Genomic DNA, 17,712 nt, shown 5'->3' on the forward strand with positions numbered 1-17,712 from the left:
TAAGAAGAATGGAGAATGAAAGGGAACAATAATAGTTGTGGTTCAAAGTGTTAGGTTGGAGATTTTGACACATCTATCTTTTGAGTGTCCATTTTACTCTAAAGTTTGGAGGGAATATTTAAGGAGATTTCATATTGCTGCTTTTGTTTTTTCTAATCAAATGCATATGCAACGAATTCCCCCTGTCATCAATAAATTATTCTCTCTTTTCTATCCTTTACGATCATTTGTGAATTTAAAAAGAAAATTAAATAGCAAAACTAGTTGAGAAAGAAAGGGCAAATCAACAAATTATGATTAAATCAATATTCAATTTTGATATACATTATCTCATCCTCAACATATGATAAATCAGTTGAGAAAGAAAGAAAGGGTAAATCACATTTCTACTTCTAACCCAAACTATATATGAATCACAACACAACCATAACAATAAAATTTAGTTTTACAACATACATGCACTTCATCCCATATATGAGGATTCATCATAAGTAAGTTCAGATGCAGTAACAGCTCGAGGCTTGTTATTGCCACCACCAACCCTCTTCTTACCGTTACCCCCGCCACAAGTTATTGAAATCTCACACCCTAATGCTGTTCCAAAGCACGAAAACGGTCCATTTTGCCGTGATTTTTGATTCTTACCTTTTCCTTTTGCAGTTGGTTTCGCCACCTTTTTCTGTTCGACACTATTATTATCCTTCCCCAAATGATCATACACCGGTGGCGGCAACTCTATCGTTCTCCACCGATCCATCTTCATATTCAGCCGTTCCCCGCCATTCTCTTTCTCCGGCGGCCATTTCTCAAACATTGAAGTGGAATTCATTGTTTTTCGCGGCATCTGCAATGGCAATGGATACAGTCCTTTTGCTATAGCTGCTGCCACAACCGACGGAGAAGGCCCGACGTCAGAACATAATGATCCGTTGGCGTTCACGATCACACCTTTCCTGCCAGTCGGATTCGGAACACTGATTTCAGATTCAGATTCATCGCCGTAACCGTTTTTTCCGTCAGGATTATAAGTATAATCATTAATCGTCGAATCGTTTTTCTCGCTCTGTGATCGTTGAAGCGTCATCATAAGCTTAGCATCATAATTATTGTTTTCGGTTTGATTCTTTTTTTTAGGGTTTGTTATATCGTAATATTCAATCGCGGAACCACTAAGCTCAGAATACATCGGCATGCTTCTCAACGTAGCGTCGACGAGATTAACGCCGATGTTGAGAATCCCCTGAGGACGACCGGAGGGACGACGAACCTGTAACGCGACGAAACGGATCTTCGATTTGCGGTTACCTGAACGAGGTATGAGACTGTTGAGATGAACGCCGACGGTTCCGATGAGGACATCGCGGAGCCAAGTGGACGAGTAGATTTCGATCATGACGGAGGAATCATCGGATTGGAGGAAATCATCGTCGATGCGGAAAACGAATTTTTCGTTCCAGGTAGGGTTGTTGTGACCGTGAGGATCAATTTGGGTGGTTAACTTGCGTTCTGGATTGAGCCATGCAACTGCGTAGGCTTTGATTGATTTAGAAACTTGTGATAGATCTTGTGCTGATATGATGTTCATTTCTAAGAGTTGAAATGGGGGTGCTAGCATTGACATTGTTGATGTTGGTGATTGTTGTGTGGAAATTGAAATGGTATTGTTATGAGGATGATTGATGATGGCGGGGGAGGTAGCCGGTGGCGTTGCCCACCACCCTGAAGGAGAGATGAAAATATATACTTTTATCTATCTATGGGAAAAAGCTAGCATGGTTTAGTTATATTGGAAAGCTAAAAATGGCACATTTATTTATTTATTTTTGGGTTTGATTTATGTGAGATATTGGATGAAGGAGAGAAGGGTGGTTGTTTGAGACAGATTGGTTTTGCTGGAGTAATAGGTTATTATGGACTATTTTTTTGGATTCCATTAATTAGTTAGGTTTCAATTACATAATCTAGATTGTTCAGGTCGTGTAATTCAAACAAATTGAGTGTTTTGAAAAATGGTGGAATGAGAGACTATAGTATAAATTTATATGGGTTTGAATAGAAAAAAAACTACAATGTTTCATAAATACCAAAAAAAATATATAAATCTATTTAACACCATTTAAAAACTAATTAAATAAATTTATGATTAAAAAATGTTTTTAATTTGTTCACGCAAAAAATACTAATTGAATAGCTCATCCTCATCTGATTTTAGAAAGAGCTATAATAATAACTTTTCAATCAAAATTGAGTCTCCTTTTTATTTGTTGTCGCGACCTATTTTATACTGATTCATAGTCCTTTATTCGGTAATTAATGCATTGACAGATATATTAGAATATATTGATATCACATAATAATGCCTCTTAAATGCATGTCCTGGGTCATCCTACCTTGGGCGGCTATTGATGTGTCTAGGTTCCATAAATGGGTCGTGCTTAGTTCAACTATTAGTCATAATCCAACCTGACTTAAATTTTCTGGGATGTACACAACCTCTCCCCAATCATGAGACTCGGATGGGCGAGATGCTTATGGGAGAACTTGTCAGGGTATTTTGAGTATATTTTTCAATCGGACTCTAATTTCAATCATGGAAAATATTTTGACCAAGAAATTCTATGGGATCTACATAGTCTCGAAAGAATGAGGTCCAACGGGACAAAATGCTTAAGAGTGGGGTCATCTAGACTAATTCGATCTTGTTACTCGATCAAACTACAAATCTAACCCTTGTAATTTCTCAGGATGTACAGCAATCCCCAAGCCTGAGGCCCTTGGGGAAAAATGCTTAAGAGTAAGGCCATCCAGATCAAGGTAAACATTAGATCATATACTAACTTCAACCCGCTTTGGCCGACGTATTGTCTGCCACTAAACTCTTAGTCTTCTGTGTTTCGGGAAGTGACTTAATGTCTCATGATTATTTTTTATTGGAAATTGCAACGCCTCTGTTCTTATCATTGTACTTTACTACTAGAGCTTTTTAGCCTTTTTTCTACGAGCTCTTTGTGTACCCAAAGCCTTGTTTAAATAGTGGTTTTTTCCACCCACATACTTCACTAACTTTTTTAGAAATACAATTGGTTCTCTCTCCATGCTTAAGAGTTCATCCCTTTCTCTCACTAAAACTTTTTCTCCTCAAGACTTCGTCTCTTCCATTCTTATTCAGGTACTATGTTTGCTTTCCCTTCCTTTTTATACTTCACCTAATGCTTTTGATGGTTCTAAATTGTGAGTGTGATGAGTGGATGTTTACTGTGAAATTTGGTAAACAAGACAAGTTTGATTTCACTTAAGGGATTAAACTCAAAAAGATCTCAAGACATATTGTGCAAAACCTATGAGTTTGAAACATGTTTAAGTTTAAAGTCGAAAGGAAAAGATTTGAAAATAACTTCAAAAACAATAAATGACTTGAAAATAAAGAACTTTATTCATTAAATAGAATGCACATGCACACATTCTCAGAACACTCTTTTCTCACTAAACACTTGGATACTTGGAGTTTTTAGAATTCATGTACAATTGCAGAAGTCTAAATTAATGAGTGAACACTACTTATACACTAGTCTTAACATAACCATCTGCAACGGTTGACACAGCAAATCACGTCACGTCTTTGTCTCTATGCAATCTTCGATCTCGACAGGCTTCCATGTGTCATAGAGTAACTGTAACACCCTGAAACTCCATGAGTCTTATTTAATTAAAATCATAAGAATAAACATAATTAAGCACTAAGGGTGTCACACATCTCTTTAACACAACATTATTCTCAATTTTTTTTTTAAAATACGTAGCGAATAATCTCAACAGGTTTAACTGAATAAATCCAAACAAATGGTTCAATACTCAAGCGTGAGGGAAAATAGTCCCATCAATCTCGGAAAAATAAAACACAATTCAAAAATAAATCTCGTTCCAGTGTTACATATCAGAGCGACAACACGAAACCAAAAGAAACTCGAAAATGTAAATAAAGAAGAAGACAATATGTGTCATTCTCCAACTCATAGCTACTACCCGCTACTTGTATCTGCAACATAGGCATAACGAGCCACACAACAACAGAAAAGGGTGAGAATAACTTTACATAAGTTATTGGTGTATTAGTCAGCAAGGATAACATATATAGACATAACACAATCATACACAAACAACAACAATATATCACAATGCAGCGTATTCATGCAATGTACTCCTCCAAAAAAGCATATGGTACCAAAATTTTGGATGTCCGAGCTATTTTAGAATTATCCACGTATCCAATTCCTCTCTGGAAAATGTTCGCTCTGAACAAGGAGACTGTCATTGACTCTCTCTGAGCATTGTACCTTGTCACTGGCTCTCTCTGAGCACTGGACCTCGTCAGACCGAAGTCATATCTATCTCCAATATACATGAATGCATGAATATATAATGTCAATCACAACTCAAAATCAACCAACATATAAAATCTCGTAATCTCATAAAATATTCTCTTTGAACAAAGTCCTCTCTAGACAAGGTTTTCTTTTAACCACAATTTGCCAATGCAAGACCAACACAATAGTTCTCTCTAAACTACACAACTTGAAAAGAATACTATATAATTAAATATCAATAATTATATTAAAAATAATAAAGTAAAATTATATTATTATTCAATAACTCCAACTTACACATCAATTCAACAAAAGCTCGAAATATAGCAATATAATAATATTAATTTATTTTATAGTCGCAACTCATTTAAGGTTAACAATTCTTGACTTTTACTCAACAAAGTGCTCAAGGCGAACCCATAAACAACTTTAATTGATAAATATCTCCGACTCAATTTTAAAATATTATAATTAATAATATTAAATTATTATTATTATTATTATTATTATTATTATTATTATTATTATTATTTTATTATAAAATAAAGTTCACTAGACTTAATTTAAACAATTTGAAAACAAATTTGACAACTCTAAACATATTAGAATTACTCAAAATAAATAAATAAAATGACTCTAAAGTATTCTAAAGTACTTTAAAATACTCAATTGACAACCCTGACATGATCAAATTATAACTCTAATTAATCCGTTAGCTCCTTTTATTCAATATTCTTTAACTTTAAGTCAAAACTTGAAATATAATTTTAAACTAATCAAATTCAACTAACATTATCAATTAATAATAATAATAATAATAATAATAATAATAATAATAATAATAATAATAATAATAATAATAATAATAATAATAATAATAATGTATATTATCAAAACTAATTTGATTATTGTATTTTGATCTGACATTTCATGATACCAAATATTCCATAGTGACTATTTGGAAATAATATTAGCTTAGGGATAACATTGTTCAAATGCAAAAAGTGTATGAATAGAATTAGTGTTATGCTAAATCTATATCTTTTTTTTTACTTCTGTATGCATGCATAATCATACTATTTTTCAACAGGAGTACTACCATTCAATAATTTTTTGTCATGTTACTGTAGCGAATAAAAATAGAATCGCTAACGTGATAAACTAATATCATGTTACTGTATCGTAAATTCACCCATTCGATTGTGTTAGCGACACGACAATGACAATAACAAATAATTCGCGTCCATTTTTTTTTCTTTTAAAATAATAATAACTATTAACAATATTTATAAATAAATAAATAACTCAACAATATTTATCAATTAACTCGTAGCTCGGCCTCGGGGCCTTTTTTTACCTTCCCGACTCGATTGATGCAAATCAATATTTACAACAGACTCAATTATTATAATTTGCCTCAAAGGCACAACCACATATTATCATACAACAACAAGGCAATCAAATCGGATTCAATAGAAATAATCTTATAAATTTATAAATACTCATGAAAATAAGGGAAGTCTATCAATATATGCCCAAAGGGTTGTGCTGAAACTCCTTTTGGCCACAAACCATAGTCACAACACAAAACACAAAAGGAGAAGGAAAAAGATAGGAGGATAAAGATCCCTCTCTATCTGTCTGCTTACACACTCATAAGTAAAGATTTTTCCCCCTTACCTTAAAGTTTAACGATCGATGAAAATTTTGGATTTGGAATTTTGTTTATGCCTCTTTCCAAATGACCGCTCTTAGATTTTTCTGTCGCTAACCTTTTCCCACAAATCCGCGTTCTTTTTTTTTCCAAAATCTCATCTAGATTATCTATTTATTTAACCGAAAAGTCTCAATTACTTCTTTCACCCTCACTGAAACTCTATTTTCTATTTAATTTCTATTATTCAATTAATTAAATAAAATTCTAAAAGAATTATTTTATTCCAACTCAAACAATATTCTAATTATGTAGTTATATAATTACTCAAATAAACTCAATTATCTTAATTAAAATAATAATTCCATTATTCTCATTAAATCTCACCACACCCTAAACTCTTTACTCAAAACACCTCTTTCTCCCTAATTTTAAGTTAAATTTTATTTTCTCTCAACTCTAAAATATCTCTAATTTTCTTAATATTTATAATATATAATTAAATTAAATTAAATTAGCTAAACTAATATAAATTCAATTAAAAATAGATAACTAAACTTTGGGTGTTACAACTCTCCTCCACTTAAAATGATTTTCGTCCTCGAAAATCTCTTACTAAACATCACTAGCTAAGACTCCCTCAACTGGTTTTCTAACCCATATATTACGCCACCCTTAACGGTGATTGCAACAAAAGAGATATCATTATGAAACACATACCTCGAATCAAATCAAAGCAAAAACTCGACCACTTGATTGAGCTTGCTTCGACTTCTGGCACTGAGTACGAATATGACCTTGCTCTCCAAAATTGAAACATGTCACAATTGCACGCTTGCATTCACTAGCATGATGTCCCGATTTCCCACACTTGAAAACCTTCATAGAAGTACATTCTAAAGCACGATGACCTAATTCTTCACACTTGAAACACTTAATAGAAGTATGAGCATTTCCTTCACTTGTTCCTTTCCCACTTGCAGTGTTCTGATGAGTCTTATGATCCTCCTTAGCAACTGGAGTCACATACGGCTTGCCATGACTCTGGTATCCATTCTTCTTCTCACTAATACTCTTGTAACGAGCATATCTAACACGACTATTTTCATCATACATACAATACTTATTGACCAACACGGAGAACTGACGAATTTCCTGATACCCAATAAACTGTTTGATCTCTAGGCGAAGTCCATTATCAAACTTAATGCATTTTGACACTTCAGCTTCCACCATATTATAGTGAGGGCGGAACCTAGAAAAATCCTCAAACTTAGCAGCATAATCTACAACAGTCATATTCCCTTGCTTAAGTTCAAGGAATTCAATCTCCTTTTTGCTACGTACATCAGCTGGGAAATATTTTTCCAAGAATGTGTCCCTAAAAATAACCCAAGTTAGCGTAATACCATTAGCCTTAAATCTTTGTCTAGCATTATCCCACCAGTACTCTGCTTCCTCTAACAACATGTGAGTACCATAAAGAACCTTCTGAGGGTCCGCACAAGCCATCACTCAAAATATTTTCTTGATCTCTTGCAACCAAACTTGAGCATCTTCAGGGTCATACCTTCCTTTAAAAGTGGTGGTTTATTTCTCTAAAACCTGTCCAGCCAATGAGATTCAGCATCTTCAACTAGTGGGTTTTGTTGAGCTTGCAAAACCTGAGCCAAAGCTGCCGTGGCATCAGTGATTGCGCGATCATTTCTTCCAGCCATTTCTCTGTTACAACAACAAACAACTATTAGAAGAAATATTGTATAGACAATGTTCACCCACTCGTCGTATACTAGGGAATGAACAACATCATAAAACCTGGTCGAATGGACCGACCTGTGGCTGAAAGCAGTCTGGGGAGTTACATACGACATTTAAGAGTGCCATAATAGTACCTCATATCGCCTATCAACTTTTCAACAATTTAAAATCTAAGGTACTCAAAAACTCAAGGATAATACACTCATATGTTAGGGCCTCCCTTTGAATAAACTTTAAAAACCCTATGGAATGAAACATTATATCTATTTTGAATTTTAAACTAAGAGTAGAAATAGTGTTTTCAAACAATGTACCTTATTGGTGTGAGTTTGCGCTTGATCAGGGCGAAGTGCTGTTTGGCTTGGTCTTCATTCTTGAAGACGATGATGTGAGGATTTAAGGCTCTAGTGATCCCTCTCTTTTTGGGTCATGATGATTCAGTGACTTACTTTCCATTGTCACTTCCTTTTGGCGCCATTGTTGGTGAAAGTCGAAAAATCCAAATTTAGATTTTTGAAATTTTTGTGCCTGGAAGTGTGATTAGGGTGATGATTGTTTAAGGTTTCATGAGGGTGTTTTTATTATTTGGTGGTGGGAGTAGGGTAAAGGTTGAAGCTTTTGTTTTTGTTTTAATTGAGGTTTATAAGTTTTTGAAGAGAAAGATGAAGATGGTATGTTTAGAGAGATAGATTTGGTGATAAAGTGATTGGAAAAATCAGATTTTAAAGGTTTAAAGGTGAGTTAATGGTAATGATTGGGTGATATAAAGGTGGTTAGGGCCATGAGAAAGAGGGATAAAGTAAAAAAAATAATTAAACTTTGGGGTGTTGGGCCTGCTACGGCCCGTAGCAGGTGCTAAGGCCGCCCGTAGTAGTTCCTTGGATTTTATATGGCAAATGAGATTTAGGATTTTGGAGGAGTTTGGCTACTACATCTCGTAGCAAGTGTTATAATCGCCTGTAGTATCTCCCTGTTTTTTGTATGGGGAATTTTGTTTTCTTGTGGTTTTATCAGGTTTTTCCCAACAAAATTTCTTTGTCGATTTCTCTCAAGTTTTTTAGCTTTTATCACTTGTATTGTTTCTCCTTCACGAGCCTATTTATTAACTGAAAGAAAATCAAACAACAACAAAAACAAAAATTAGTGTGAAAAGTGTGGGTTGCCTCCCACATAGTGTTTTGTTTAAGGTCGTTTAGCTTGACCTCTTAGACCTTCAAGCTCAGGAAGGTTCTTCCTTCAAACTTGAGTCCCTAGCATCTCTCTTAGCTATTTTTGGGGCCCAACTAATTCTATTCATCCATGTCATACATCCTTCTTCCTTTTTCTTCCTCCTTCTATTAGGAGGCTCATATTTTTGGTCTGGTTTTTCATGGACCTCCTCTTTCGCTCCTCTCTTCTTCTTGGGTTTACCATACTTCAACCCTATTTAGGGTTTTTGTTTTTAGGTCTATCACCATGTGTTACAGGCGCTTAAAAGCTTTGGTTAGTGGAAATGAAACTTTTTTCCAATACTTTCCCATAAACCTTAGCTTCGATGTTTTCTTTATCAATCTTAGTGTTATCAAACAAACACTCTTCCATCTCATTGGTCGGAGTAGGCTTTGATGCGCTCTCTCGAACACAACTGATGATTAAATCCACTAAACAACAAGAATCCGTCAATGAAGGTTTTTTCATGAGTTTTAGCAATATATACTCGATTCTATCTTCTCCTACCTCAAAAGTCAACTTCTCTTTCTTAACATCAATGATGGCCCCCGCCGTAGCTAGGAAGGGCCTACCTAGAAGTATCGGGATTTGGGAATCCTCTTCGATCTACATTATGATAAAGCCTACGGGCACATAGTACTCTCCTACTCTCACTAGAACATATTCTAAAACATATATAAGGTATTTAACCGATCTATCTGCCAGTTGTAGAGATACATTTGTCGGTTTCATCTCACCCATGTCTAACCTTTTGCATACAAATAAGTGCATCAGGCTAACATTGTCCCCTAAATATCAAATTTCTCTATCAAAGTTCATGGTGCCTATTTGACAGGTGATAGAAAAACTCCCCGTATCTTTAAGCTTAGGGATCACCATATTTTGAGTCACAACACTACTACTATCAACAATCATAGCCATAATTTCATGGTCCTCTAATTTCCTTTTGTTACAAAGATTTCCTTTTAGGAATTTATAATAAGCGTGAATTTGAGTTAATTCCCCAGTAAAAAGCACATTGATGTTGATCTTTTTAAGGAGTTCCACAAACTTTTTAAACTGGACTTCCATTTTAGTGTTTACAAGCCTTTGTGGAAATTGGATGTGTGGTTTGTAGGGAAAAGGAGAAACATATGGTGCCTCCTTCTCAACCTATTCAACAACCTTCTTTTCAGGTGGTATTAGTTCACTATTCTCAACATCTTTTACTATCTCATTAAAACTAACCACTTGCTTACCACTTCAGGTTGTCAAAACATTCAAGTGCCCCTTAGGATTTTGTTCAGGTTGGCCCGGAAATGATCATGGAGGGACGAAAGTAGAAGCTTGTTGTTGTGAAACTTGGAATATTTGAGTCTTCAACATTTTATTATGGGTATAGACATTGTCAATTTTGGTAGTCAACTGCTCAAGTGCCTCATTAGTGAGGATGTTTTGATTTTTAAATTCATCGTTTTGACGAGTTTGTGTGATCACAAAGTTTTCCATAAAAAGTCCTAAGTTGGACTTCTTAGGGTCAGATGGCATAACTTTTTGGAAACCCGATGGTCCCGTAGCTTGCTGGAGGTGGTTGTTCCTATAGGAGAAATTTGGGTGGTCTCGCCACCCTAGGTTGTAGGTGTTAGAATACGGATTATTATGTTGGTTGTTGTTTACAAAATTAATATTTTCCTGGATGGATACTCCAGCGAGGATCATTTTACAATCTTTATCAGTGTGTCTATTTATTCCACATATCTCACGGTAGAGAGTGGTGGGGGTAGCAGAAGCCACAGGGGTAGGTTGAATATGTGTAGGAGGTGTGGTGCTCAAACTATCAATTTTCTGGTAGAAAGCACCCACATTTGCGTTCATATGGTCAAACACACTTACTTCATAGAGCCCACTGGTCTTAGTGGCAAAGTTAGCGGTAACTTATCACATGCTCCCCCATGAGTGTTGATTTTTTGCCATCTCTTCTATTAAATTATATGCCACGTCTTAGGGGTTATTCATAAGGGCTCCGTCATAAGACGCATCTAAGATCATCCTTGTGGAGTAAAGGAGACCATTATAAAAAATATGAATAATCATCCATTTTTCAAGCCCGTGAAATGAGGACAATCTTAACAAGTTCTTATAATGCTCTCATCCGTCAAACAAAGATTCCCCTTCTTCCTGCCTAATATTAATAACCTGAAAGGGAATAACCTGAGGAGGATGGCATTTTGGCCAACATCATTAGCCTTTATAGTACCATAGTTATCAACAAAGATAGATAAATGAAGGTTCAAGATCTCATAAGGCAACCCGAAAAATTGATTTTGTTGTACCATACCTATCAAAGATGGTTTTAGTTCAAAATTATTTGCCGCAATCGACGGGTGCACAATATTGCAATGTGATTCCTCTTCAGTAGGACTCGCATAGTCCTTAAGAGGCTTAGTGTTGTTGGTGCAAAGGTAGAATATATGATGAATGGAAATATTCTTATTCAGAGAATGACGGCTACAAAACATGATTAAAAGTTACAATGATTGACACCCTATTTATAAGCCTCTAACAAACTTAAATATGAATTAAATCTAATATTTAAATCTAATATCTAACAAACTTAAATATGAATCAAATCTAATATTTAAATCTAATATCTAACAAACTTAAATATGAATTAAATCTAATAATTAAATCTAATACCATCCCTTAATTCATATTCCATCAAAACTTGTAACACCAATTCCATCCCTTAATCTGAGAAATTGATCAGTCTTGATAGCTTTCGTCAGAACATCTGCCAACTGCTTCTGAGTGCTGCAGTGTACAACTTCTAACACTCCCCTCTGAACTTGATGTCTCAGAAAATGATACTTGGTCTCAATGTGCTTGCTTCTCCCATGCAACACTGGGTTTCTGGCAAGATTGATTGCAGACTTGTTGTCAATCATCAGCTTCAGAGGTTTGTTTACTTTAATCTTCAGATCCTGCAATAGATTCAGAATCCACACAGCTTGGCATGCAGTAACAGCACCTGCAATATATTCAGCTTCACAAGTTGACAATGCCACAACAGGTTGCTTCTTGGAACACCAAGAAATGGGACCTCCCAGAAATTTGAATAAGTACCCAGACGTACTTCTTCTGTCAACTCTGTCTCCACACCAATCAGAATCTGAATAACTCTGAAGTTCTGACTCATCCTTTCTTCCAGAAGGAAATAATACTCCATACTTCAGAGTTCCCTTGATATACCTCAGAATCCTGACTGCAGCTTGGTAATGGGACCACTTAGGTTTACTCATGAACCTACTAACCATCCCAACTGAATAGCAAATATCAGGTCTGGTATTGCACAAATACCTCAGAGAACCAACCAACTGTTTGAAGGTTGTAGCGTCCACATCCTTTCCATCAGAGTCAGAATCCAGTTTCTGATTTGTATCAGAAGGTGTGACAGCAATCTTATAATTCTTTAGTTCAAATCTCTTCAGAAGTTCTAATTCATACTTGAGCTGATGCAAAATAATACCTTTCTCAGAGTATCTAAACTCCATCCCTAGAAAGTATGTCATTTTGCCTAGATCAGTCATTTCGAATTCATTCATCAGAACTTTCTTGAACTTGGCTATCTCCTGTTCAGAACTTCCAGTCAGTAGTATATCATCAACATATAAACATACCAGAGTCATATTTCCTTCAGAAGTATGCTGAACATAGACACCGTACTCCATCTCACATTTCTGAAAGCCTTGCTTCTTGAAAAATGAATCAATCTTCTTATTCCAAGCTCTGGGCGCTTGTTTCAGTCCATATAGAGCTTTGTATAATCTGTACACCATCCCTTCCTGATTCTTTTTCACAAATCCAGGAGGTTGTGACACGTAAACTTCTTCTTCTAATGGACCGTTCAGAAATGCAGATTTTACATCTAAATGCATCAGAGGCCAATTCCTGTTAGCAGCTATTGCAATCACCATTCTGATTGTTTCATGTCTTGCTACAGGTGCAAACACTTCAGAGTAATCCAGCCCAGGTTTCTGTAGAAATCCTCTGGCTACCAACCTTGCTTTATGTTTGCCAATTGAACCATCTGGCTTTAACTTCTGCTTGAAAACCCATCTGACGCTGATGGCTTTCTTGTCTTTTGGAACTTCTGTCAGCTTCCAAGTCTTGTTTCTCTCTATAGCATCAAGTTCTTCTTTCATGGCCTTCAGCCAGAGCTTCTGCTTAAGAGCCTCTTCTGTACTTATGGGTTCAGAGTCTACTAACATGGCACACTGAATAACTTCTCCTTCAGAGTCTACTTCAGTGTCTTGCAGCATGTCAAATTCTGCATATCTTCTGGGGATGTTTCTGATTCTTTGTGGTCTGCTGAACTTGTTCAGAGTCTTGAGCTTCAGAGTTTCTAGCTTCAGATGGTTGACTTCCTCCAGAGCTTTGACCATCTTCAGGGTCTGGCATATTTCCAGAGTCTGAATTGCCACCAGAATCTGGATTACCATCAGAGTCTGGATCATCAGAGTCACCTTCATCTTCTGAGTCTTCTCCAGAGTCAGAATCACTATCAGAATCAGAATCAACGTCAGAGTTTACTCCAACCTCAGAAGTTCTGAACTCTGACCTTTCTTCAGAAGTTCTAACATCAGAATCAGATTGAGACTTATCCCAATTCCAAACTTCTGATTCCTTCACAATCACATCTCTGCTGAATTCAATTTTATTGGTTTCTGGACAATAGAGCTTGTATGCACCTGTACTGTGGTACCCTATCAGAATCATCATTTTGCTTCTATCATCCAGCTTCTGTCTTCTGGCTTCTGGAACATGTTTATAGCAAACAGAACCAAACACCTTCAGATGACTAACACTTTGCTTATCTCCAGTCCACTTCTGTATTGGAACTATTTCCTTCAACTTCTTCGTAGGACATCGGTTGAGTACATACGTTGCGGTGGCAACAGCCTCTCCCCAGAGCTTCTGAGGAAGCTTCTTCTCCTTTAGCATGCTTCTCACCATATCCAGCAAAGTGCGGTTTCTTCTTTCAGCAAGACCATTGTGTTGAGGGGTATAAGGAGCAGTAACCTCATGCTCAATTCCATTCTCCTCACAGAACTTCTGGAACTTTTGGAGTTATACTCACCTCCACCGTCAGTTCTAAGAATCTTCAACTTCTGACCACTCTGATTCTCAGCCTTCATTCTGAACTTCTTGAATTCATCAAACACCTCGTGTTTAAACTTAATAAGGGATACCCATGTCATTCTTGTGAATTCATCAACAAATAACACAAAGTATTTATTCCCTCCAATCGATGCTACTGGAAATGGACCACACACATCAGAATGTACAACTCCCAAGGCATGTTTTGCTCTTGGAGCAGTTTCTGACGCAAATGGCAATCGTGGTTGTTTTCCTTCCATGCAAACTTTGCATGACTTTTCAGGCTTCTTAATTGCAGGAATTCCATGTACCAACTTCTTTGAATTCAGATGTTTTAAGCTTCTGAAATTCAAATGACCAAATCTTCTGTGCCACAGCTCACTCTCCTTCTCAGCACTTGTTGCACTAAGACATTCTGAGTCTGCAGTTCTGACATTCACCTTGAATGTTCTATTCCTTCCCTGTTCTGACTCCATAATCAACTTCTGATTGCAGTCATACAGCTTCAGAAGATTGTCCTTCATGGTAACTGAGAAACCTTTCTCAATTAATTGTCCCACACTCATCAGATTGCTTCTGATGCCAGGTACATACCACACGTTCTGAATCAATGCTGTTTTCCCATTATTCAGAATCACTCTGACATTTCCCATACCTTCTGCATTAAGATATTTGTCATCAGCACATCTGATCTTTGTCCTTTTTTCAGAGTCAAAGTCAACCAGCCATTTCTTGTTTCCAGTAAGATGATTTGAACAGCCAGTGTCCATATACCACCAGTCTATCAGATCCATATCATCAGATTCAGAGGCCATCAATAGCACAGATTCGTCATCAGAACTTCTGGCTATATTTGCTTCTTCTGATTTTCTCTCCTTGTTTGACCAACAGTCTCTAGCAAAATGACCAAACTTCTTACAGCAGTAACATTGGATTTTCTTCTTGTCATACTTCTCTTTTCCCTTCTGAGCATTCTTTTGTCTATCAGAGGTTGAGCTTTCTGACTTCTGACCACCATCAGATCTTCTCCTGGCTTCTGACTGCTTCTGATACCTCCTATCAGAAGTTGCTTTCAGAGCCTGCTGCTCTACTTCCCTTTCAGAAGTTCTTTCAGTCAAACGCAACTCTTGCGCTTCTAGACTGCTCTGCAGCTCTTCAATTCTCATGGTGCTCAGATCTTTAGAATGTTCTATTGCTACCACAATGTAATCAAATTGAGAGGTAAGGGATCTCAATACCTTCTCCATGATTGTTTCTTCAGAAAGAGTTTCTCCACACGCTTTCATCTCATTAGTGATCAGAATCACTCTGGAGATGTATTCAGAAACTTTCTCATTATTCTTCATGTTGAGATTCTCATATTGCTTTCTCAAGGACTGAAGTTTCACCTTCTTCACTGATGCGTCACCACCATAACATCTAACCAGTATGTCCCACGCAGCCTTTGCTGTCGTTGAATCTGCAATCTTCTCAAACACATTTACATCAACACATTGATGAATGAAGAACAATGCTTTCTGATCCTTCTTCCTTACTTCCTTCTGCGCGTTTTTCTGTTCATCCGTCGCATCTGCTGCTACCGGAACATAACCATCCGTGACAAGATCTAGAACATCTTGAGCACCGAACAGTACACGCATTTGGATCATCCAACGATTCCAGTTTTTACCGTCAAATACTGGAAGTTTGGTGTTCATGTTGCCGTTTCCGTTCATCTTTCTACCTTGCACAGTACACTCAGATTTCTCACACAGTGTTTCCCAACCCACAGAATTAAAATTCTGATCAGATTTTGTTCAAGATTCAACACGAATCTAAGAATCAAAATCAAACACACAAGACCTCACGTTCACTCGTGTTTCCCGTGTTTCCCAATGAATCCGAACCGGAGCTCTAGATACCAATTGTTGGTGCAAAGGTAGAATATATGATGAATGGAAATATTCTTATTCAGAGAATGACGGCTACAAAACATGATTAAAAGTTACAATGATTGACACCCTATTTATAAGCCTCTAACAAACTTAAATATGAATCAAATCTAATATTTAAATCTAATATCTAACAAACTTAAATATGAATCAAATCTAATATTTAAATCTAATATCTAACAAACTTAAATATGAATTAAATCTAATAATTAAATCTAATAAGTGTTACTATCAACCATCTCTTGTTGTCTAAGATTTCAACGTCTCTCACATAAGAAACGCTTGATTTCGTTCACAGATGTGACTAAATTCTCAGTAGAATAAGAAGAAAAATAAAACTCTAGTATATACGGTGACTAAATAGAAATTCAATATCAAGCATAATTGGTCTCCGACAACGGTGCCAAAAACTTTACACACCGCAAGTGCACGGTTGTGCGGAGTAGTAAAAGATTATCGAACCACGAGGACCAATGGATTGAGTACCTCACTCTGTTTTATCATTATATATTTAGAGAGACCGAAATTTGGGATTTTGTAAAACAACTTATTTAAAAAGCAATATTTATAAAAATAACTTCAATAAAAATCACTTAAAAGATGATGAAACAAACATGAGTTAGGGTCACGACTCTTACTCTAACATCTTTGTATGATCTGATTCACTTCTATTACAAGAATTCTAAAATGACTTAGAGAAAATAGATAAACGTGGATAACACATGCTTTCACCAGCGTGTTATCCTATCTCCAACGAATAATTAGTCTGCTTTCGCACGACCGAATTATTCGTCAAGGATTCTTTACTTTTGCGCGGATATAAAAATGAGACTTTTCCTAATATTATCCAAGCACTTTCATTGTATTGGACTCGATTATTTAAAAATCTTCCCTCAGGTCATGATGCATATCCTTTCAGACTACGATCAGTACCTGAGAAATCTTTACTTTCGTACAAGTGTTGGAATGACAAAATTCAGGTATTGAAATAAACATGAATGGAATTCTCGTAATCGACTTATTACAAATCATACGAATAATCATGAGATAAGCATCATGACCCTTGGTCTCTAATGGACTACTCACTTATGGTGAAAAATAGCATAATCAGAGTAATATATATAATCAAAATCATGATAAACAATTGAATAGTATAACAATTGCAATGAGAATGATCATCATGACCCTTGGTCGCTATGGACTACTCACTTATGGTGAAGAATAGCATAATCAAAGTAATATATGTAATCAAAATCATGATAAACAATTGAATAGTATAACAATTGCAATGAAAATATCAATAGAACCTGATCAACAAGAAAATGACTTGATATATGTGTGTTTTTTTTATTGAATCAATTAGTTAAAATTGATTGACAATTTTAATATTTTAGTTAACTTTTATCTAAGTTTTATGATAAAAAAAATATAATAATATAGTTAAACAATTAAAATAACTATAATTAATTTTATAAAAAAATTACAAAATTTAAAATTTTAAATAACATTTAACTTTTATTAAGATGTGTAAAAAAAAGGAAAGAAAGGACATATTTGACTTTTTCTATAACATATTTTTTCTTACATTATAGAAGCTGAAACCAAGTGGTCACAAAAGGTCCAAAATTATACAAGTGGAAAGGCTGTGTCCTTAAAATAT

At 35.7% G+C, this 17,712-nt stretch overlaps 2 protein-coding genes across 2 annotated transcripts; both read right to left on the bottom strand.

The window, feature by feature from the left end:
- Positions 1–283: 283 nt before the first annotated feature.
- LOC127092900 (uncharacterized) lies at positions 284–1,808 on the bottom strand. The gene has a single exon (XM_051031790.1). The coding sequence runs from the start codon at positions 1,619–1,621 to the stop codon at positions 464–466; it is 1,158 nt and encodes a 385-aa protein (XP_050887747.1). The 5' UTR covers positions 1,622–1,808; the 3' UTR covers positions 284–463.
- Positions 1,809–6,744: 4,936 nt separating this feature from the next.
- Positions 6,745–7,530, bottom strand: LOC127095408 (uncharacterized). Its single transcript, XM_051034104.1, has one exon. It carries the CDS (start codon positions 7,528–7,530, stop codon positions 6,745–6,747), a length of 786 nt encoding a protein of 261 aa, XP_050890061.1.
- Positions 7,531–17,712: the final 10,182 nt, after the last annotated feature.

The sequence above is a fragment of the Lathyrus oleraceus genome, chromosome 6 (assembly GCF_024323335.1).
Source record: "Lathyrus oleraceus cultivar Zhongwan6 chromosome 6, CAAS_Psat_ZW6_1.0, whole genome shotgun sequence".
In the NCBI taxonomy this organism is placed as follows: domain Eukaryota; kingdom Viridiplantae; phylum Streptophyta; class Magnoliopsida; order Fabales; family Fabaceae; genus Lathyrus; species Lathyrus oleraceus.

Bases quoted from the DNA above. Each gene is read 5' to 3' on its own strand.
- LOC127092900 (XM_051031790.1), bottom strand. From the start codon at position 1,621: ATGTCAATGCTAGCACCCCCATTTCAACTCTTAGAAATGAACATCATA.
- LOC127095408 (XM_051034104.1), bottom strand. From the start codon at position 7,530: ATGGCTTGTGCGGACCCTCAGAAGGTTCTTTATGGTACTCACATGTTG.